Source organism: Colobus angolensis, unplaced genomic scaffold, assembly GCF_000951035.1.
Source record: "Colobus angolensis palliatus isolate OR3802 unplaced genomic scaffold, Cang.pa_1.0 Scaffold345, whole genome shotgun sequence".
In the NCBI taxonomy this organism is placed as follows: Eukaryota; Metazoa; Chordata; class Mammalia; order Primates; family Cercopithecidae; genus Colobus; species Colobus angolensis.
This window is the reverse complement of record NW_012116766.1, coordinates 1,966,512-1,989,211: the sequence shown is the minus strand read 5'-3', so window position 1 is coordinate 1,989,211 and position 22,700 is coordinate 1,966,512. Positions and strand designations below refer to the sequence as shown.

The 22,700-nt window shown below is 34.5% G+C and overlaps 1 protein-coding gene across 1 annotated transcript in view; it reads left to right on the top strand.

Annotated features, from left to right (window-relative positions):
• USP53 (ubiquitin specific peptidase 53) overlaps nucleotides 1-18,118 on the top strand; it is an 81,587-nt gene extending 63,469 nt beyond the window's left edge. Inside the window, exons 15-18 of the mRNA XM_011952708.1 lie at nucleotides 1,222-1,957; nucleotides 3,552-3,628; nucleotides 13,952-14,048; nucleotides 14,965-18,118. Coding sequence (XP_011808098.1) covers nucleotides 1,222-1,957; nucleotides 3,552-3,628; nucleotides 13,952-14,048; nucleotides 14,965-15,838 — 1,784 coding nt within the window. The 3' untranslated portion in view covers nucleotides 15,839-18,118. The remainder of the gene's footprint in view (nucleotides 1-1,221; nucleotides 1,958-3,551; nucleotides 3,629-13,951; nucleotides 14,049-14,964) is intronic.
• The last annotated feature ends 4,582 nt before the right edge of the window (nucleotides 18,119-22,700 follow it).

Below are 22,700 nucleotides of genomic sequence, written 5' to 3'. Positions count from 1 at the left end.
AAATTATATTAAAGTTATTTTTAATAACTATTTTTAAGAGGTAAGAGTTCATTCTTGTGCAGCCTAGAGTGCAGTGACACAATCATAGCTCTCTACAGCCTTGAACTCCTGGGTTCAAGCTATCCTCACATCTTAGCCTCCTGAGTAGCTAGGACTACAGACACATGCCACCACACCTGTCTAAATTTTAAAAAGTTATTTATAGAGATGGGGTCTTGCTGTGTTGCTCAGACTGGTCTTGAACTGCTGGCCTCAAACGATCCTTTTGCCTCAGCCTCTGAGAGTGCTGGGATTACAGGGGTGCCCAGACCTATTATATTTTATATATGTGTATATTTATTAATGAGTAATTTAATACACCTATACTAAATCTAAATATGCAAAATATCCTGGTTCTTATTTAATTCTAACCTGGGATACTTGTATATGGATTTTGATGTTTTAACTTACTTATAGATATAATTCACTCATGGCACATTCAAGTAATGAGGAAGTTTATAAAACTAAGTGAAGGGACTTCTTTTCTCGCAATCCCTGACTTTCCCTCTCTTTACTTAGTATTTCTATTTCCACATTATAAGCATGTCTCTTTATGGTTTTATGCTTTTTTCTTTATGGACAGAGCATAATTTAACTGATAGTGATAGACTTTACAGGCTGATTTAAGATTTTTTCTTCAGCAACATCTTTTTTCACACATAACTTTGTACATTTTTGCATATAGCCATAGTATAAAATTCCTTCAGAGGAATTGCTGGGTCAGGATATGTTTACTTTTAATTTTGACAGATGTGGCTCAGTTGCCCTCCTAAAAGACTGAACTAGTCTGCACTCCCACCAATAATGATTGGATGTCTGTTCACACTCTCAGCAGCAATTGGTTTAACAAACTTTTAAATCTTTACCAATATAAGAAATGGAAAGTATTTTTATGATGTTTGTTATGAGTGAGATAGAGTGCTTATTTTTTTAAAAAACTGCCTCAATTTTGATCTACCTTAGAGGTCATTTTTTAAAGTTTCTTTTATAAATACCCTTCATTAAGCATACATAAAGACTGGAAAAACCCTTTTTAATCTCAAAGCAGTATGTGATATGTACTTGCGATTACTATTTACCTAAAACTCTTTAACATTTTATCTCTAACAGGTATTTGCCTTGTGACTACAAGGTGACTCTGAGGAGTAATTCATGTGTATCTTTAATTTTTTTATTTTTAAGATTTGATTGATGAAGACCTTTCACATTTCCAATCTGGATCACCTCCTGCCCCAAATGGTTTTAGACAACATGGGAATCCACATCTATATCATAGTCAAGGAAAAGGATCACATAAACATGACCGAGTTGTACTGCAGAGTCGAGCTTCTGCACAAATAATAAGTTCAAGTAAATCCCAGATTCTTGCTCCAGGGGAGAAAATAACTGGCAAAGTTAAGAGCGACAATGGCACTGGATATGATACAGACAGCAGCCAAGATTCTAGGGATAGAGGAAACAGCTGTAATAGCAGCAGTAAAAGCCGGAACCGAGGTTGGAAACCTATGAGAGAAACATTAAATGTTGATAGTATTTTTAGTGAAAGTGAAAAAAGACAGCATAGTCCAAGACATAAACCAAATATCAGTAACAAGCCTAAATGTAGCAAGGATCAAAGTTTTAGTAATTGGCCAAAAGAGAATCCAAAGCAAAAAGGTTTAATGACCATATATGAAGATGAAATGAAGCAGGAAATAGGAAGCAGAAGTTCCCTTGAATCTAATGGAAAAGGAGCAGACAAAAATAAAGGCCTTGTAGAGGGTAAAGTGCATGGTGATAATTGGCAGATGCAAAGGACTGAGTCTGGATATGAAAGCAGTGATCACATCAGTAATGAATCTAATTTGGACTCACCTGTTATTGATGGAAATGGTACAGTAATGGATATCAGTGGTGTTAAAGAAACAGTATGCTTCAGGTAATGTAAAAGTTGAATGAATCATTTTTCCATCACTGTTCTTTCTTGTTAATTGCATGAAGTAATTGTCGAAGTTTGGGGTCAATTAAATAGGATGGAAACAGCATGAGCTGTTTTAAAGAGCTTTAAAAAGTTTGTTTCTTCTAAACAGAAGTATGTTTCTGTAAAGAAACCTAGGATATTGCAGTTTATTTGATATTTTAGATTTCCATTTTTAATAGTTATTTCCTGATTCCAAAAATAGCAGTTTTTTATTTTTAGAATATTTGGAAAGTACTGAAGTTTATTATCATTGTTGTGTCACCGTCAACAATTGACTGGTTTTAAAGCACAGACTTCAATTGGTATCATCTCAGTCATTAAGTTGGTTGTTTAATTCTTCCTTTTTTGGCTTGTGGGGAAGGAGTCTCGCTCTGTCGCCCAGGCTGGAGTGCAGTGGTGCAATCATGGGTCACTGCAACCTCCGCCTCCCGGGTTCAAGCGATTCTCCTGCCTTAGCTTCCCAAGTAGCTGGGACTACAGGCACACACCACCATGGCTGGCTAATTTTTGTATTTTTAGAGATGGGGTTTTGCCAGGCTGCTCTCGAACTCTTAATCTCAGGTGATCCACCTGCCTTGGCCTCACAAAGTGATGGGATTAAAGGCCTGAGCAATTGTGCCTGGCCTGTTGTTTAATTCTTCAATTTATGTAATGTTTATAATCTCATCTCTAACATTTGTAACTCAGAACTGAAGCTAGTTTTTACTGTCACAACTCATTCTCATGGAAGATATTTTCCCTTTAGCAAATATAAAAAAATTCAATCAAATAACTTTGTGTTCAATTAATTCTAAATACATTTATTATATTACTGTTTAATCCTTCTAACATGTGTTTGTTTGATATTAGCTGGTATTTGACCACATTTGTTATTAAAATGTAGATTTGCAAAAATCAACTGCTCATGTTTTATGAAAATGCTTGTTTCAATGAAGACTTAAGGAAAGGGCCAGGTGTGGTGACTCACACTTGTAATCACAGCACTTTGGGAGGCTGAGGCAGGAGGATTGCTTGAACCCAGGAGTTCAAGGCCAGCCTGAGCAACATGGAAAGATCTCATCTCTGTGAAAAAGTTTTAAAATATTAGCCAGATATGGTGGCATATGCCTGTGGTCCCAGCTACTTGGGAGGCTGAGGTGGGAGGATCTTTTGAGCCCAGGAGGTTGAGGCTGCAGTGAACCATGTTTGTACCACTGCAGTGCATCCTGGGCAAAAGAGCAAAAGGTCCTGGCAAAAAAAAAAAAAAAAAAAAGACTTAACAAGGTAATTTTTTATAATTCTTCTTGGAATGGAGTAGCCTAGGGTAGTAGAAAGATCAGGACTTTATAACCAGATAGATTTTAATTATTGGGCAAATTCATTTGACTTTTACAGTCTTTTATCTTCTCTTGTAAAATAAAGATAACTACTTTTAAGTATAAATAATGTACATTAAGCCCTAGAACAACACATGGCATATAATAAATGTTTAACAAATTTTTTTTTCTTTTTTTAGAATAAACAAAGGCAGTCCATAATAACTGATGGGTTTAGTGTGTATTTTATTTTCTAGTGACCAGATTAAGACAAGCAACCTAAATAAAGAACATGGGGACTGTACCTCCCTTCAGAGCCAAAATCACTTAGAAGGTAAAAAGCTTATTTGAATATAATAGTTGCTGTAAAAAATAAATTATAATTTATTGTTTGCTATTATGATGTACCTAAGAGAAAACCCTATATGACTATAAAAATGACTATGAATATTATTTTTAAATAACCCTAAAATATCAATAAACAAATTTTATTAATATATTATGTTTTAAGTTATGTTTTAATCAAGTACATGTGGAAAGAAGGAAATCAGCATTCTTCTTTGTATATATATTATGCAAAAGAAAGCATACTATACTTTCCACATTGGCTTCACAAAGTGTTAATAATGGTTTTGTATCTTGCTTTTTATTTGATTGGATAACTATTGCTTTTGAAATTTGCAGCCTTTTTAATGTGCTGTTTGGATATGTCTCTGATATTAAAGATAGCATTATTATTATTTTTTGATTTAGATGATGAAGTCTTTCAATTTTTTTTTTAGTAGCAGTTTGCATTTTAAGTGTCCACATTAGGGACCCTTGAACACGTTGCTTTTCATACTTGCCCTTAAAACTGTTATTTGAGACCCAAATAGGCAGGAGTATCTGTCTATGGTGGCTTGTTAACACTTTACTTTTACTTAACAGGAGGTATATTTCTATATTTGCAAAGAAAAATGTCATGTTCTGATAGCTTAGAAACTGTCTGTAGACTGTTGGTCTTTCTGACTTTACCCCCTACCTTTTATGCCTATGGGAAATAGGCATAAAAAGAGAATGGTCCATTGAGGTAAGAGTAAAGAAGATAAGAATGGTCCTGTTACTGATAAGTTTATGAGTAATGATGAGGGAAGTTGAGAGCATTCATACTTGAAGGCTTTTAAAGGATGGGAAAAGCTATGAGAAAAGGGGAAACTCTTGATAGGTAGGTTTTAGATTATGCAATGGTAGTATCTTCAAAATCTCAAGATGTTAACTCAAGTTTGTTTCTTGCTCACAATACAAGTCCAGAGGTGGTCAGTGTAGTCTCTTCTTAGGAGTCACTCAGGATCCCAGGCTAAGGGGATATGGGTGAGGAGGAGATAAAGGAAGATATATTGTGGAGAATCACCTGCCAACTCTTAAAACTTCAAACCTGAAGTGACACATGCACTTCTACTTCCGAATCATTGACCAGAGCTAGTCTTCTAACCAGGCCTGATTTCAGAGAAGGTAGAAAACTGCAATTTTACAGGTGCTTGGAATTGAATGGAAGTATGTGTTTACAACTCTAATGACTGTCACAGTAGTTAAAAACAGATAGAAAGATTGATAAACAGCCTTCTGGAAAAGTTCCGTTTGGCAACAATAACTATGCAATGGTGTGGGATTATTATAGGCGATTTGTTAGCAACACATAACAGCCCAGAATCAAAGAAAGTTAGAAATTTGAATGTATACAGGATTCAGGGTTGCTATTGGGAGTATATACCTGAAGAATTTGGGGGAGAGAAGTCAAGGAAGATGATTAGCTAAGGAATTATTATGTTGCGATCAAAGACAATGTTTTCAAATTTTATAATTTAGAGGAGTAGAAGGGATATAATTTTTCACAATATAAAAGAGCAATGAACAGCAAATTTTAATGTTTTTTAGTCTTTATTATCCTTAAGGCTTTTGTCGGGATTATTTTTCAGTTAGCAGACAAAGAATGTGATTAAATGTTAAATTATTTTGTTTTCATCAAATGGTATACTATCAGAAGGAAACACTTATATTAAGGAAATAACCTTCCTTTCCCATATTAGAATGTCTCGCCTGATAAAATCTGATAAGTTTGGTAACCAAGTATTACAGGAAACAGTAAAGGGTTGGCCAGAAATCATAGCAAAAGTCAGTGAGATTGAACAATAACTGCAAGTTCAGTACTTGTTACAAAATGATACTTGCTTCCTGATAGTTATAAAAACACAAGATCGTAGAGATTTTGATGGTCAGAAGTGCATTGCTATAAGAAGTTTGCAGGAGTTTTCCTCATTTAATATGAAAGTGTGTGTGTGATGTACTTTAAAATGCTTTTTTTGTGATAATGTGTATAACCAAATTTACCATTCTAATTATTTTTAAGTGTACAATTCAGTGGCATTAGGTATATTCACATTGTTGTGCCATGTACTACCATCCATCTCCAGAACTTTTTTATCTTCTCAAACTTAAGTTCTCTGCCCATTAAACAGCTCTTCATTCTCCCCTCCTTCCAGCCCTTGGCAATCACCATTCTACTTTTTGTCTCTGTGGATTGGACTATTTTAGGTATCTCATATAGGTGGAACCATATGATATTTCTCCTCTTGTGTGTGTGGGTTATTTCACTTAGCATGATGACTTCAGGGTTCATCCATGTTGTAGATGTATCAGAATCTCATTCCTTTTTAGACTGAGTAACATTCCATTGTATTATATATCACATGTTGTTTATGCATTCATCTGTAAGTGGATATGTGGGTTATTATCCTTTGGGTATTGTGAATAATGCTGCAATGAATATTAGTGTGCAAATATCTGAGTTCCTACTTTGAAGTCTTTTGAATATATACCCAAAAGTGCAGTTGCTGGGTCCTGTGGTATATGTTTAATGTTTTCAAGAACTGCTGTACTATTTTTATAGCAGCTGCACCATTTTACATTCCCACCAGCAGTGCATAAGGACTCCAGTCTCTCCATGTCCTCACTAGCACTTGTTATTTTCTGTTTTAATAGGTATTGTATTGTGTTTTTGTGTAACCCATTCTTTATTTAACTAAATAAATTATACTAAAGTTATTTCTGATTTCATAAACTTTCTATTTCAAAGCCTACCATGGTTCTCTAAGCCAGTCTTTGACTTGAGAACATCTGTTTGTGTTGTACCTTGTGGTATTATGTATTCCCTTCCCCCAGTCTGGGACTGAGAATATGTGGAAAAGTGATACAGGAATTTTTCCCCAAATTAAAAACTTGCTGTGCATGGTTTTTTCCCCCCACAAGGGACAATTTATTATAATTTTGTGACTATATATGATTTTCTTGGTCATTCCTATTCCTTATTTATAAAATGGGGGCACACTTACATTACTGAACTGTAGAATCATTTTATATCAATAGCTAAAAGACTTAAAATTCAAAGAGCCTTAGAAATTTCTTATTTTCATATTTTCTTGATATTTTGTCAATTTTTAATATTAGTCTATGCAAGTATATTTAATGGTAGAGGACCAAAATCTATAATAATGCTGCTGTTATTTCTGCTTTTTTCCCATTAATAGAGATATTCTATAGGCTTGTCTGCCTATGTCATGATGAATTCTGCTGCAAAAATCCATCCCTACACTGCCTAAATCTGTTACATTTGGGAACATTGTTTAAATTGCTACAATGCCATTTGGAATGTTTTAGCCCCCTTTTTAAAATCGAATTGTAGTGGAGGGATTTCACACGCCTTAAATTACATTCAGGACAGAAGAAATGATTTCTTCTTACAAAAATGATTTCTTCTGATAAAAAGTATGTTTTATACTTTTTAAATCTTTCAACTTTTCTGAATTTCGAAAATTTATTTCCAAGTAAAAAGTTAAAAGATTACAGTAGACTAATGGTTGCACAGCAATGTAGATGCACTTAATACCACTGAACTGTACACTTAAAAATAGTTCAAATGATAAATTTTGTTATGTATATTTTACCACAATAAAAAGAAAACCCTTTAAGTGTATTACATACTTTTTCATATTAACAGAGGACACCTATTGCAAAATTCTTAGAACAATGTGTTTTGACCATGAAAATCTCTATGACCTTATGTTTTTATAACAGGAAGCAAGAGAAGTAAAGAAATGAATTTTTGTCTGTCTTTCCAAACCTTTGCTGTGAATAGCAAACCTGGAGGAGAAAATGAAACTAAGTGTTTAGTTTGCATTTTGTTTGTTTTCAAGTGGACATGCTTGGTATTTATATTGCAGAAGATAAGGAACTAATGATGTACAGGGAGAGAAAGGCATAAAGAATAGAACAGAACAGTAATTGATGGAGTAAGACCCTTGAGGCAGAGTGAGAAGGAAACAAGGTAGAGACAGGATTTGAGTGAAAAGGATGGTAGCTTTTCTGTGATGAAGGAGAGAAAGATGAGAGCAGATATTGATGAGTGTGTATTTGTGTTAGGTAGAACAGTTGAAGTGTTTATACCTAATGGACTTTCTTTTTTCTATGAGGTGCGGTTATCTACTGAGATAAGTACATAGTAGGTTAGGATATTTACAGATCATATGTAACAGATCGCAAAAGAATTCAACAACTTTTGCCGTTTGCTTCTGGAGTCTGCAATGCTTGGCTTAATCTCAGTTGATCCTAGAAGTCAGGATTAGTTAATGCTGAAAGTCATGATCTGGGACTTAACAAATAAGAGTGAAATAAGTTAATCAGTGGTTTAAAAAATCTGTTAAGTCCCTTATTTCTTCTTGTACAAATAGTCTGTACCTCTACCTTCTTAAGTGAAATATACTGTCCTTAATGTTGTTACATCCTAGAATTAAGTCAGTAAAAAATTTTGTCAGAAGTATTTGTACATTTCTCTAAGAGGTTTTTGACAAACTACAGAGTTTGTTCATTTAAGATAAATACATTGGAAAGTGTATTTAGAGAAAGAAGTACTTTTGTCAGCCGATTTTTTTTTCTATGCATATTAAACATTTTTTCTCTAAGAATTCACAAACTGGTAACACATAATCTTTTCTCTTGCTGTGGCCTACGCAGGACCACCAAATGGCTACCTATGTACTTTTTTGAAACTAAACTTCTGGGATTGAAATTTACTTTGTAGCAAAATAGCAATATTTGCTCTTCCTTTACATTATAATCCCAGTGTGAAAAGCAGGTATTGATTCCTGCTTTTTTATTTTGTAAAATCCCCAAATTTAGGTTTCAGATAGTATAGATTATTACTACATATTAAAGTATCTCTCTATTCCTTTTAGTATGTGGTAAATTTAGCCATAAATATTTATCTAATTAAAGTTTTCTGATTTTTCTAAAATACTCAAATTTATTTCAAATATATTTTTATTGTAAATCCAGTCATTGATTTGATTATTGCTGTTGAATGTTTAGGGTTTGTAAATGTAGTATTACCATTATATTCTGAAATCTCATACAAGAGTGAAGATTACATTGTCTATGCCAGCAGTTTGGTTTTATTGCTCTCTCTCTCTATATATATGTCTATTTTAAATGTAGGTCATTTTTTTTCAAATGAAATATGTATTTTGATTTCTTGAATACTCTGCTTTGGGTTTTTTTACGTATACAGAATCAAAATGGGCATTATTAAAATTTCTTGCCTTGATACTGAGGGTTTTTTTTCTGTGTCAAAGTGTTAAAATTGAACTGTCTTAGATTTGTGAATAACCTGGAGCCAGAATTCCTCACAAAGACACATGGATGTCTATGTCAGCAGAAGAGAAAAATAACATATCTATTTTTAAGTTAGTTGGAATTCTGAAGTCAAACCACTTTGTTGAATGCCTGCCACAGTGATATTAAAATTTCAAACATGCTAATAAAACCTCTGCTGCCTCCTGCTGCCCATTGTGTGAATAATTTATAAAAGTAAAGAATTACTTAAGAACTAAATAAACTTGTTTCTTGTTTTGTGAACATTAAGCTTGAAATTATGAATTGGCGAATAAATTATGAATTGGCTAATAGTATGAAGTTAAAAATCACACTGGGTAGCAAATTACAATGACAACTCAAAAATTAAGCTTTAAACGTTGACAAATTATTGAGGTTCTTTTTGACATCTTATTTCTTGTCACATCTTTTTTTAATCATAAAATAGCTGTTGAAAAGACTGGCAGAGTTTTCGAGCCTCAGGCAGTGTGTCAGGCTTACCTACAGTGATTTTCTTAAATGTGAAAAATAATATATTCCTTCTAGAGAGACTCTGGGATAAATTTTACTGCTTTTTAAAAGTGTTATGAGTATAGCACTTATAGACTTGAGATAAGTGGGAGGGAAAGATAAGATTTTCTCAATTCATACTTAACTTTTCCTGCACCACTGAGTTCGGAACATGATGGGCAGGATGGAGGTGACTTTAAAAAAAGTACAACAGTGTGTTTTTGAGGCAGTTGTTTATTCTGCAGACCTTCATTTGAATGTCTTTTGTGTGCTAGATACTGTGCTAACTTCTGGGGAAATTTTTTTTTTTTAAAGGCACATATATAATCAGAGCGCTTACTGCAATTTAGTGGAAGTAAAAGTGTTAAATCTTAAATCAATGCCAAACTTACAGTTCCTCTCATTCTACCATCTTAAGTTTTTATTATTTACTATATGAGCAATATTGGCATAGAGGGTATTAAATTCTCATGTATATTAAATGACTCTTTCTTGGAAATTGCTTCCAAGATTTAACTTGCAGAGCTTGATCATAATCAAATATAGGTTCTTTTCCCCTTATAGGGCAATACCTAAAAAATATCTAAGATAAAGAACACTTACTGTTTAAAAAATAAAATTACTGCTTTAATAACTTTGATTTGTTTTCTTTGCAGCTTTCATAGATTTGGTGTACGGTAAAGTAGAAGCAGGAGAATGAGAGGAAAATGAGATGAATGAACATGAGGAAAATGTCAACTAAAAATACAGGAGAATGCAGAAATACTTACTAGAAGTGTAACATAAGTGTAGACAATTAATTGACAGTTCATGCTAATGCCATATATTTTGCTATCTTCTATGGGCATCAGCATGTTATTTGATGTTCACACTAGTGGCCTAGTTTCATCAGAAGGAGATTTAGTATAATGACTTTGTATATTAATGGCATAGTGCAGTGGCACAAGCACTAGCTTTGGAGTGAACCCTGGATTGGTTTAAATGCTCCTACTTACCAGATATATAGAATATTGGTTAGGTCACTTAACTTCCCTGAGCCTAAGTGTCCTCAAGTGTGAAAAAGGGAATTGTTTCACAGAACAGTTGTGACTGATGTTTTAAAAGACAACTGTTACCAACTAGAACAGTAGTTTTCAAACTTTTGGGCCTCAGATATCTTTATAATCTTAGAAAAGGATTTATGACCTAAAAGAGCTTTTGTTTCTGTAGGTTATGTCTATCAGCATTTGCTAAATGAGGCACTAAAATTGAAACTTTCAAAATATTTATTCATTTAAAGAAATAATAAACCCAGTACATGCTAACACAAATAACATTTTTAAATGAAAATTAACTATCGAAAACAAAAATGTAGTGAGATGAATGCTAAATTGTTTTATGCTTTCAAATCTCAGTTAATGTCTGGCTTCATATAAGATGGCTGTATTCTTGTTTTGGCATTCAGACTGTTGTGATGTTTTCATGTATGAAGAAAGCCCATTTACACACAGATAATGCAGCTGGAAATGGGAATATTTTAATAGCTTTTCCTAAAAATTGTGGATATTCTTCTTTGACACTACACCAAGTAGTAGTTTCTTTAATGCAATGTGAAATCTGAAACCATAGTATTTAACTTTTCATCCCCCATTACATTAAAATACATTAGTTTGTCTCGCACTTTGAATGGATATTTTACTCATGCATGATTTTGTAACATCTATGTATGGTCATTTAAAAAATACTGGTTTGCGGCTGGGCACGGTGGCTGACACCTGTAATCCCAGCCCTTTGGGAGGTCGACGCAGGCGGATCACCTGAGGTTTGGAGTTCGAGACCAGCCTGACCAATTTGGAGAAACCCCGTCTTTACTAAAAATACAAAAAATTAGCCGGGCGTGGTGGCACATGCCTGAAATCCCAGCTACCCAGGAGGCTGAGGCAGGACTGTTGCTTGAGCCTGGGAGGCGGAGGTTGCAGTGAGCCGAGATTGCACCATTGCACTACAACCTGGGCAACAAGAGCAAAACTCTGTCTCAAAAAAAACAAAAAAAAAAAAAAAAAAAAAACTGGTTTGCTAAGTTATGCAGGGCTTCCAAGTGTTGATACATTTCACTAATATCTTTCTAAAAACTATTTTTGTTAGTATCACCATAGATACTAGCAGAAAGTCTTTGTAAGTATTGGGAAGTTGCGAAACTCGTGGTGGATATAAGTTTTCCAAAATTCTTAACTTTCTTTTCAAAGCCTGAATTTTATCATTGGTAATAAATATTGCCAGTTGTTTTCCATGAATTGACAGGTTCACTTATTTTTAAGAAAAGGTCTGCCAGTACCCAAGTCTGAATAACCAAAGTTTGGTATCTTTTCAGGTAAAAATGGTGTTCTGTGAAAAACCAGCTAAATTCAGCTGACAGCTCAGACAATGTTATAAATGCTTTTTCTTGAAACTGCTGTCATGCTTGGTATTACCACAGCAAAAGTGCTTTATGCATAGTTCCCATTTCCTCATATAGAATAATAAAAAGATGTGCAAATGAAGTAAATTAATAAAATAATTGTTACTGTTTTATCAAGCATTCTTTGAGTAAAACTGGCTTAAAAAAAAAAACAAAACACAGTATATGGCAATGAGGAATACGGTTAGTACAGTTTAGTGTTACTGCCTTGAATTATGCTAACAGTTTTATCCATTATTGTTTTTGCACCATCAGTGTAAATGGCAACACAGTCAAAAAGAAAAGTAACATCTTAATATTATCATGAAAATAGTTTGACTTCATAGACCCCCTGAAAGGGTCTCGGGGACCTCCAGGGGTCCAAGGCCACACTTCGAGAATTGCTGAACTAGAATAATCTTAAGACTTGGTACATACTGGGTATTCCATAAACTGTAGCTATCACCATTGTGGTGGTACATGACTAAAATAATTTTATACAGTTTTCTACTTCTCATTTCTATGATAAGTGGGTGATGATGTTCACAAAGTAATTAAAGATACTTTTGTGCTTTGTTGATACATTGGTGGTTGTGACTTTTCTATCAGTATATTGGTGCCCCAGGCCTCTTGTGCCTTAGTAAAGAAAAAAGCTCCCTGTAGACCTTCAGGTTCTCAGATATAAAGCACCTGCTATCCCATAAGGGGGAATCAAAAACTGAGATGGTCTCAGGTAAACTCCTGTACAAATCCAAATGTCTTAGTTCCCTTTTCTTCATCTCTACCTTTTAAAATAATTTTTAGTTTTCAGGGTTTTGTTTGTTCAGTTGGGCCTACTTTATCTGTAGTCTGGACATTAATTTCATTTAATTATATTAAAGATTAGAGGGCAATAACTGGTTAAGGTCATGTTTTGTAGAGAGAAATCCAAATGTAGATAATGTTTTACTCTGAACGTTAAGATTGTTAAAGGCTCTCCAGTGAATTCTTCTAGAATCGTTCAGAGGGAAATAGATCTGCTGTATTTTATTTGGTGCTACATTGACCTTTAGGCACTAATCAAGAGCTAGCTATAATTACAGAGAGAAAATGGTTAATTTGGTATATGAAATCTTACCATGTAGCAGGCTTGGAAGTATAAACACACTTGGAAGTAACAAAAGTCACACTGTAAATTATTAGTATAACTTTTTTCATAAGACTTCATTAAAATTAAATTCAAAAACTATTTGGTGCCTATTAAATGTCAGAACCAGGGGAGACGTTAAGTATCAATTATTAGGAAGCATTATGGCATCATGATAGTTAAGAGCACCGACTTTTGAGTCATAAAGATCTAATTCTGTAGTATATAGATATATATACTTAACATTTCTAAGCCACTGTTTTCTCATCTGTAACATCAAGTTGACAGTCATTTCTTATTAAGGTTATTGTAAAGATTAAATGAAATATTCATTCTCACAACTTGAGTAAGCAGTCAATAAATGGTAGCTAATTAGTAGTGGTATATTTTATATGCTGTCATAATAACCTCCTACCAATTTTAATTAAGTTTAAATTCCTATTATTCCCATGAGGTAGGTAAAATGGATTATCATTATCACATTATATAAGTGAGGGAACTGAAATTTTAAGAAGAGGCTTGTTTACCTACCCATAATTAGTGAGTCCAAACTGCAACTCAAGCCAACAATCTTCAAATGCACGGTTTTTTCACTGTTAACACTTGGTCAGTAAAGATCTTGTCTCAAGTAACAGGGGAAACACATACACCGATCTGCATGACCCAGCAGGAATAGCACTGTTCTGTCATGGATGACACCCTCAAGTGATAATAAACTGAAGAAATTTTGCATAAAGCGTTAAAAAAAGAACTATTATTTTGAATTGAGTCTTCAAGAATTCATTTTTTTTTAATTGGAAGAGATTACCTGTTTATAAAAAGCTTTATGTAACTATAGAAAAGTATAAATGAAATAAATTCTGTAAGATAATTTAAATAATTTTGTTTTCCTCATCTCTTCTCCCCACCCCACCCAACCCTAGGCTTTAGAAAAGAACTCAGGAATTTGGAAGCAAACTATAAATCTCATGAATTCCACCCAGAATCACATTTACAAATAAAAAGTAATTTGATAAAAAGGTAACCATAATTTTTTTCCCTAAATACATGTATTATAGGCACATTGTTTATCAGAAGGGCATGAATACATATTATTACTTTGAAAGCAATGTGTCTACAGTATTAAGATGCCTTTCTTATTGGAAATCGTTAATAGAATGTGGATCTAAGGATAGAGAGCTTACAAAGTACCAGGTACAGTATCGGATTATCTGTTTCAATCCTCACAGCATTCTTATGAGGTAGGTGATATTTTCCAAGAGAAAATTTGAAGCTTAGTTTATAGTATCATTAACCCTCACCTTAGAAAATAACTATTACCTAAAGGTAATCTTGATTAAATTATTTTAAACTAGTATACAGCCAGGTGTGATATGGTGGTACATGTCTGTAATCCTAGCTACTGAGGAGGCTGAGGCAGCAGGATCACTTGAGGCCAGTTTAAAGCCATCCTAGGCAACATAGCAAGACCCTCACCATAGCAAAATAAAATAAAGTAATATACTATACTACTACATATCAACATTTAAGTGCTTCTACCTCTGTTGCCTTTAAAGTTCGGAATGTTGGTGGGAAGATGTTTTAGGGTACTGTTTGACTGTTAATACTTTCCTCAAATTCTATATATTACTACAAATAAATGTAATTTTAGTGTTTTAAGTTGAAGTGAGTTTTTAAAATTATATTTCTAATGATTAGAAATGGGATTCTGGTAATGATGGCTGTTTCTGATAAACACATATTCTGACATAAAGAGTTTGGATTTGGAGAGAGTTGAAAATGTTAATGGTTGCAAACGTCTTTCCATTTTTGTGGTTTTGTTGTAAAAATAATATAAACTTTATTTTGGGAAAATCAAACTACAAAACTCTTTTTTCCTCTAGTTTCACATATTTGCATAGGATGTTCTAGCTTTGTTTTTATTTTCATATTTCAGATCACATGTACATGAAAACAATGGAAAGTTACTTCCTTCATCCAGTCTACAAATACCCAAGGACCATAATGCAAGAGAACATGTGCACCAGTCAGATGAACAGAAACTTGAAAAACAAAGTGAATGCAAATTTTCTGAGTGGCTTAATATAGAAAATTCTGAGAGAACAGGTTTGCCGTTTCGCGTTGATAACTCTGCTTCGGGGAAGAGAGTGAACAGTAATGAACCATCTTCATTATGGTCTTCACACCTAAAAACTGTTGGGTTAAAGCCAGCAACTGCTCCTCTAATCCTGCAGCAAAATATCATGGATCAATGTTACTTTGAGAACTCTGTATCCACAGAATGTATAATTCAGTCAGCTGGGAGATCTGATGGGTGTCAGATGCCAAAACTTTTTTGCCAGAATCCACCACCCCCTTTGCCACCAAAGAAATACGCTATAACCACTGTGCCACAGTCAGAGAAAAGCGAATCTCCACCTAATGTCAAACTTACAGAGGTGTTTAAAGCTACCTCTCATCTTCCGAAGCACAGTTTAAGTACAGCTTCAGAACCAAGTTTAGAAATGAGTACACATGTGAATGATGAAAGACATAAAGAAACATTTCAACTGAGAGAGTGTTTTGGCAACACACCAAACTGCCCGTCCAAGTCCCCAACTAATGATTTTCAGGCAAACTCAGGTGCCGTTGATGGATTTTGCCAACCAGAACTAGACTCTATTTCTACCTGTCCAAATGAGACAGTTTCCTTAACCACCTATTTTTCAGTTGATAGCTGCATGACAGATACATATAGATTGAAATACCATCAGAGGCCCAAGCTCGCTTTTCCAGAGAGCAGTGGCTTTTGTAATAATTCACTATCTTAGAGTGAAAAAGGACTAGGACCTGTGTTACAAATTAATCTTGGTTCAAGCTGCTCTTCTGAACAGAGATATAAACCTAGCATACATTCTAATAGATAACTGGTAAAATTAACCAACTTTTACTTCTCAGAAGCCATTTAAATATAATGGGAACCTACTGACCAAACCTAGTGATACATAAAATTAAAGCCCATGGCATTTTTTAAAGTTGTTAATCACTATACATATGTATGTGTATATGTGTATACACATATCTAATTTTATGATCAGTTTATTAGATATTTAAGAAACTCCCTTTGAATAGTCTTGGCATGCCGCAAAAAATAGAAAATCAGGGAGATATAATAATTCATTTGTTAAATGCTACAGTTGAATAAAAATTAAATTGGTCCCCCTATTTTGTGGCCAGTAGACTGGGAAGCATTAAACTAACCAGTACTCATGTATGGAGATTATAAACTATGCTAATTGAAAAGTACCAGGTGATACATAGCCTGGTACTTTTTTGACAAAGAATTGCTTTATGAAGAAGCACTTTCTAATGGGTAACCAGAAAAGGGCTTCACCCATTTGTTTTTGACTTCTATGATAGTCACTGCATATGATCCCTTTAAGTGTCTTTAAAAAAATGACTTGTGAATTTGATAGCATTTGGGGAAAGAAAAGCCTTATATGATTAACAATTTGTAAATTTTCAAGATCAGATGGAATTTAATTTTGCTCCTAGAACTTTTGTTTTCAGAGTATCTACCTAAATTAGGCCTTTGACTATTATAGGTATTCATAAATACTACTTTAGCCATGTAAATTAAAAAGTTAAAATACTTAAACTTTAGTATATTTATCTATCTTGTTACTCTTTTTTCTAATTTTGTGTGAAATATGAAAGATCTTTATTTTGGTTTGGTTTACTTTGGGCTGCTAACCACCAGTGTTAGGAATTAATGTAGGGCCCCCACTGGGTATGTCACTGTCATTGCCTACATTTTCTTTGCTGTAATATTACCTGCTTATAGGTTGTCAACCCATTTTATCTGAATTTGAAAATCTATCTAGGTTTCCAGATTAAATTTCTACCTTTGATATAGAGTTTAATTTTAATAAAATGTTTAATTGAAGCATCCTTCCCTTTTATCTACTTTGAACAAATAGTAATTTTACCCGGGCTTTGAAAATTAAAGGAATTTTTATTATTATGGTAACCTTATGAGTAAAAATAAGTTACTTTAATTGCCTTATTTCATTAGTTGTCATTTTATTTTGTACTATGCTGGTAAACTAATTGTGGTTTAGAATAGTTTTATGTTCACTCCAGATAACTGAGAAACAGAACGAAAGTTTTCCTTACATTCCTAAATGGATAAACCTCATAAATATAATTCAGTAAACTAGTAAATGTAGCCACTTGACTGATTCTGTAAATCGTGTTAAAACATTCTAAAATGTTGTAAATAATTTAATGTGAATACTGTTAGATACAGAAAATAATTGCTTATAAAAGTCTCACTAAAAGTTTAACCAGTTACCAAGTCGTGGCCCAATTTTATCTTCTACCTATAGTTTTTACTAGCCTTTTTTAACTATAATAGTGAGTCATCATTACTTTACATTCTCATAAGTTAGAAATACTTGAATGCCAAATTAATTTTATCGTTTAAGAAAACTTATTTTTAACATAATTTTTTAGTGTGGAGGGTTTGTAAATAAAGTTTGTAAACCTGTATTTACTGCTTTTATAACACTGTAAAATACTAGAAAAATGGTCTTCAAGTTTTTTAATAGCTGTAAGTTTGTGTAGTTTTTTTTTTTTTCCTATTTGGTTAAGATGTGAGTTGGAAATGTATTATTTGAAACATTTAAACTAATTTTTGTATTTAACAGCAGTTTCAGAGATTTGTCTTTTCAACTCAGTTGAGTTGTAGACATCAAATAGAAATGTCCAGTTTTGCCTCTTTTAAGTACTGTCCAGTTGAAACCTCCTGACTCATGTACTGCTACACAAACTAGAAACTGACCATTTATTTTTATGTTGATTCAACCCTCCAAATACAGATTGATACATATATATTAATCATTTTATTTCATGTAAAATTTTTACATCTAGGGTACCTATTTATTTTTATAGATGTTTTCATTCAGATACAAGCTTATTATAACTTTGTAAATAATTCAGCCAACAGTTGTAATGTTTAAAATACTTACCTTCACAATGTTCTATTTTCATGTGAAATCAATTTCTTCTCATCCAAAAAAAATTTTAAGATAAACTGATTTTTAAGTTTATATGATTGGACTTCTCTTTGCATTCATGAACTGTGCGTCACCCTCCCCCCAACATGGATTACTGTGGGTTAAGTCACGGATACTTGGAATTTCACTGATCATGAAATGTTATCTATCACAGGAGAGATCCTAAGAGTTAAACTCCAGCAAGGTCTAAAGCACGGCTCCTTAGAAAAGGAATTGGCAAACTTTCTATAAAGATAGAAAATAATTTTGGCTTTGTGGATCATAATATTTCTGTAACAACTACTCAGCTCTGCCTTTTACATATTGTTATGGTGAAAGCAGCCATAAACAATATGTAAATGAATGAGCATGGCTGTTTTCCAGTAAAACTTTGTCAACATAGAAATCCAGATTGCATATAACTTTCATGTCATGAAAGTCTTTTTTTTTCCCCCAATCATTTTAAAATGTAAAAAATATTCTTAGCTCACAGGCTGAAGTCTCCAAATGTACTCCCATGCCACTTATGGACTCAGTATTTGCAGCTCTTTACATCCCGAAACGTTCAGGTTAAGCCCCCTAAAAACTATATCCCTTGCAACTGCTAATAAGCCAGTTCATTTCAAAAGGAACTACTAAAACAATCATTTCACTTATATAAAATGGTGTGAATTTACAAAAGAATTTATCAGAGTAAAGTCACATTGATTTTCTTTTGATGTCTTTTTTTATGTTTTGTTAGCAAGTTTGTAACTTCTTGGTGTTCCATTTATCCACTCCTTAAAAGCCTTCAAACTGAGGGTAATGTAAGCAGTCACTGTACTTGCTATGGCACAGTTTAATCGTAGGTACTATTTCTTATCTATAGGAAAGATTCAACCTTCATACTGCCACCAATTTTAAAAATTTTAAAAACTGCCTATTACAGTCATGTCATATTACTAAGTCAGGGTTCTCCATAGAAAGAGAATCAACAGGATATATATATAGAGACATATAGAAATAAATTTATTATGAGGGATTGGCTCACATGATTATGGAGGCTGAGAAGTCCCACCATCTGCTGTCTGCAGACAGTAAGCCCAGGAAAGCCAATGGTGTAGTTCCAGTCCAAGTCCAAAGGTCTGAGAACCAAGGGGCCCTGCTCCATGTCTGTAAGCCAGAGAGAGAATCAGGAGAACCAGTGTCCAAGGATAGAACATGGATGTCCCATTTCAAGCAGAGAGAAGACAGAATTTGCCCTTCCTCTGCCTTTTTATTCCAGCCAGGCCCTCACGGGATTGGATGATGCCCACCCACAGTGGAGTGCATGGCTCTTTTTTAAATTCGATCTACTGATTCAAATGCTAATCTCTTCTGCAAACACCCTCATGGACAAACCCAGAAATCTGGGCATCTTCTAGCATAATCAAGATGACACATAAAATTAACCTTCACACCAAGATCTCTCCATCTGCACTGTACTAGAATATCTGGTAGTTGTGGTAGTAGGCTGATTTTAGGCTCAAAAAGACAGTATGGATTATGATCGGAAGTCTGTGTGTGACCTAACAGTAAACTATGTGAGAACTGTTAATCACCTCACAATCTCACCACCAGGTAATTTGTTACAGTAAAACCAAACTCAGCTATATAAGTAAACACTTACTAGATGAAACCATTAGCAAGCAGTGCAGAAACAGTTCACACAATTAATTTGGTAAACTCAGTGAAATCCCAGTTCTGTGTTCCCACAGATGTTTCAACCATACCTTCCATAGATGGTTCTCTTTAGGTTGATGCAGCAACACCTTAAAGGCATGATTGCTAACTTTATACTCAGGAATTATATTCCAGACTTGACTAACTCTAAGAACCATTTTGAAACATAGGAAGATACACAGAGTTTACCACATCTTATTCCCTGTTTAAAAGGGAGGGGAATATTCTCAAAATATTTAAGACAATTTATATATACTGAATGCAACTAATTTAAACAAGAGACCACTTTTACCATTCCTCATGTAAAGCCTTTAGGGCTAACAGGAATATTTTCTTTTTGAGACAGGGTCTCTGTTGCCCAGGTTGGAGTGCAGTGGCCCCATCTTGGCTCACTGCAACCTCCACCTCCTGGATTCAAGCAATTCTTGTCTCAGCCTCCCGAGTAGCTGGAACTACAGGTGCATGCCAACATGCCCAGCTAAATTTTTTGTATTTTTTAGTCGAGACAGGGTTTCACCAGGTTGGCCAGGCTGGTCTCACAACTCTTGACCTTAAGTGATCCACTGCCCTTGGCCTCCCAAAGTGCTGGGATTATAGGCGTGAGCCACTGTGCCCGGCCAACAGTATTATTTTTTATTAGCTACTACAGCTTAGAGTAGCTGCTATGGGAGTGTGGCCTTTTTGATTAAATACCAGCTGATCAACCCTAGAATGTAAATTCTTGTTTTATAACATTTAGATTTAAATAACAGTAAGAATGTAAGCTCTATGAAGGCAAGACTGCCTTTTTGTTCTGTTCACTGCTGTGTCTAAAATAATGCCTGGCTGAAATATTTGTTGAATGAGTAAATATGCTGACTTTGCTGAAGTATTTAAGCAAGTTACAAATACTATAAAAATAAATGTTTTGGGCACAAGCACACTTAATGCAACAATAATAAAAAATAGGTTTGAAACACATAATCCTTCATTCTAGGAGGCTCAAGAGTTTAAAAGGAAAAAAGGGGGAAGATACCCAGGTAAGAGGGCATGCATGCTAGCTTTCCAATATTTTGATATTACCTGCTTTTTCTAAAACTGTATTAACCTGTCGTCCACCCATAACCTATCTTTTCATAACAGAGTCCAACTAAACCTAAAAATTAAAACTGGAACTTAGCCTCTATGCAATGTGAGAATACTTTGTTCCCTCTCTCAAAATCTTTCCCTGCTTTTGAATTGGCTTTTGAATTCATAAACACCTTCCCTTATTAATCACCCTATTACTTGCATCATATTAAATCCTGATCAACTCTAAAAACATTAAAAGACATTACTATATTTCTTAATGAATACACAAGACCTTTAAGTATAAATGCTTTTATATTCAGCTCCTGTAAAGCCATTAGATGTTGGAAAGTTTTTAAACACGAACCAAATGGTTTAATTTTAACAACTTAGCTAGGAATGGGTGAAATCCTACCCATTCAATAGAGTTCTGCAAATTAGTAACAAAGTGTAAAATGAAAGGAAGGGTCCCTTGGAGATGTGAAATTCTTCTGTTGAGAGTCTTGTCTTCTTTATTCAAGAAGTTTGTAGCCATTTTCAGAATTCACTCAAGAACCAACTTCTTAATTTAGATATCAGCAAACGAGTCTGTAAAAAGCAAGTATTTGTCAGCAATATTTGCTTTATCTTCCCAATTTTTAACACTTTATGCCCATTTACATATTGACAAAAGAAAAAGAAAAGCCTGGAACATTTCTTGTAAGGCCTCTATTTTCTATCCAGAGCTGAAAATTCAGGTCATAAACACACACACACACAAAACCCACTGTATTTGAGATTATTAGTCTCTACCAAAATAGGGAGGGAGAGTAAAACTCTCCCTTTACAAATGGCTCGATAGATAATTTTATACAAATCCCTATCCCTTTTGCCATCCTCCCCATTAATCCCTCTGGCTCCCCTACCCCCGTTTTTTTTGAGACAGGGTTTTGCTTTGTTCCCCTAGACTGGATTATAGTGGCACGTTCACAGCTCACTGAAGCCTCGACCTCCCCAGTTCAAGCAATCCTCCTGTTTCAGCCTCCCAAGTAGCTGGGACTAAAGGCATGATCCCCTGTGCCTGGCCCTCTCTGTCTTCTCTAGGTTACCACACCATCCAAGAAATCAGACAGCGAGGCTTAAGACACCCAAATCTTGGTGAAAATATAGGATGGGGGTTGGGAAAAGTGACTGCCTATCAAGAAGTCAGAATTTCAGAAGTAACTCATAGGCATGGTGACTGAGAGGAGTTAACAGTGAGTGAACAATCAACTCCAAAGTCCAGGAGAGCTCTCTAGATGGGCTACACTGCTCTTCTCCCATAGGAACCCTCTTTCATCTCATTGCTTCTCCTTAGCTTGTTTCTTATCACCGTCTCCATTTGGTGTCCGCTTCCTCCTGCCCTATTCTCTAAGTTCCCTTCCTTTATCCTCTGCCAGAATTGTCTTTTCAGAGCGAGTGGCGATGAAAATGGAGAGCGTGGGTTTTACAAGTAAACTCTATAGAATTTTGTGACCTGGTGTTTTAGGATATGTGGATGTGTGTAAGAAAAGGACAAAGTGTCTCAGGTTTCTGTGAGGTAACGATGGATAAAGTTGGCGTTTACTGGAATGGGAACACTGCAAGGCAAGTAAATTTGGGTAAGAAGCTGTTAAGAGTTCAGTTTTGGACATGTTAAGTTTGAGATAGCTGCGTAGTCTGCTCATGGTTAAAAAACAGCTGTATAGTAAAAAACAGCTTTCGTTGAGCACTTACTACTGCCAGGCAACACGCAAATCACTACGATCTCAATCTTCACTACACCCTTGTGACCTGGGTCACTAACGGTCCCAAATGGCAGATGAAAAAATAAAGCTCCAAAAAGCGAAATAACTTCTCCGGTCGCTTCACGGTGCTGCAGGAACTCAAG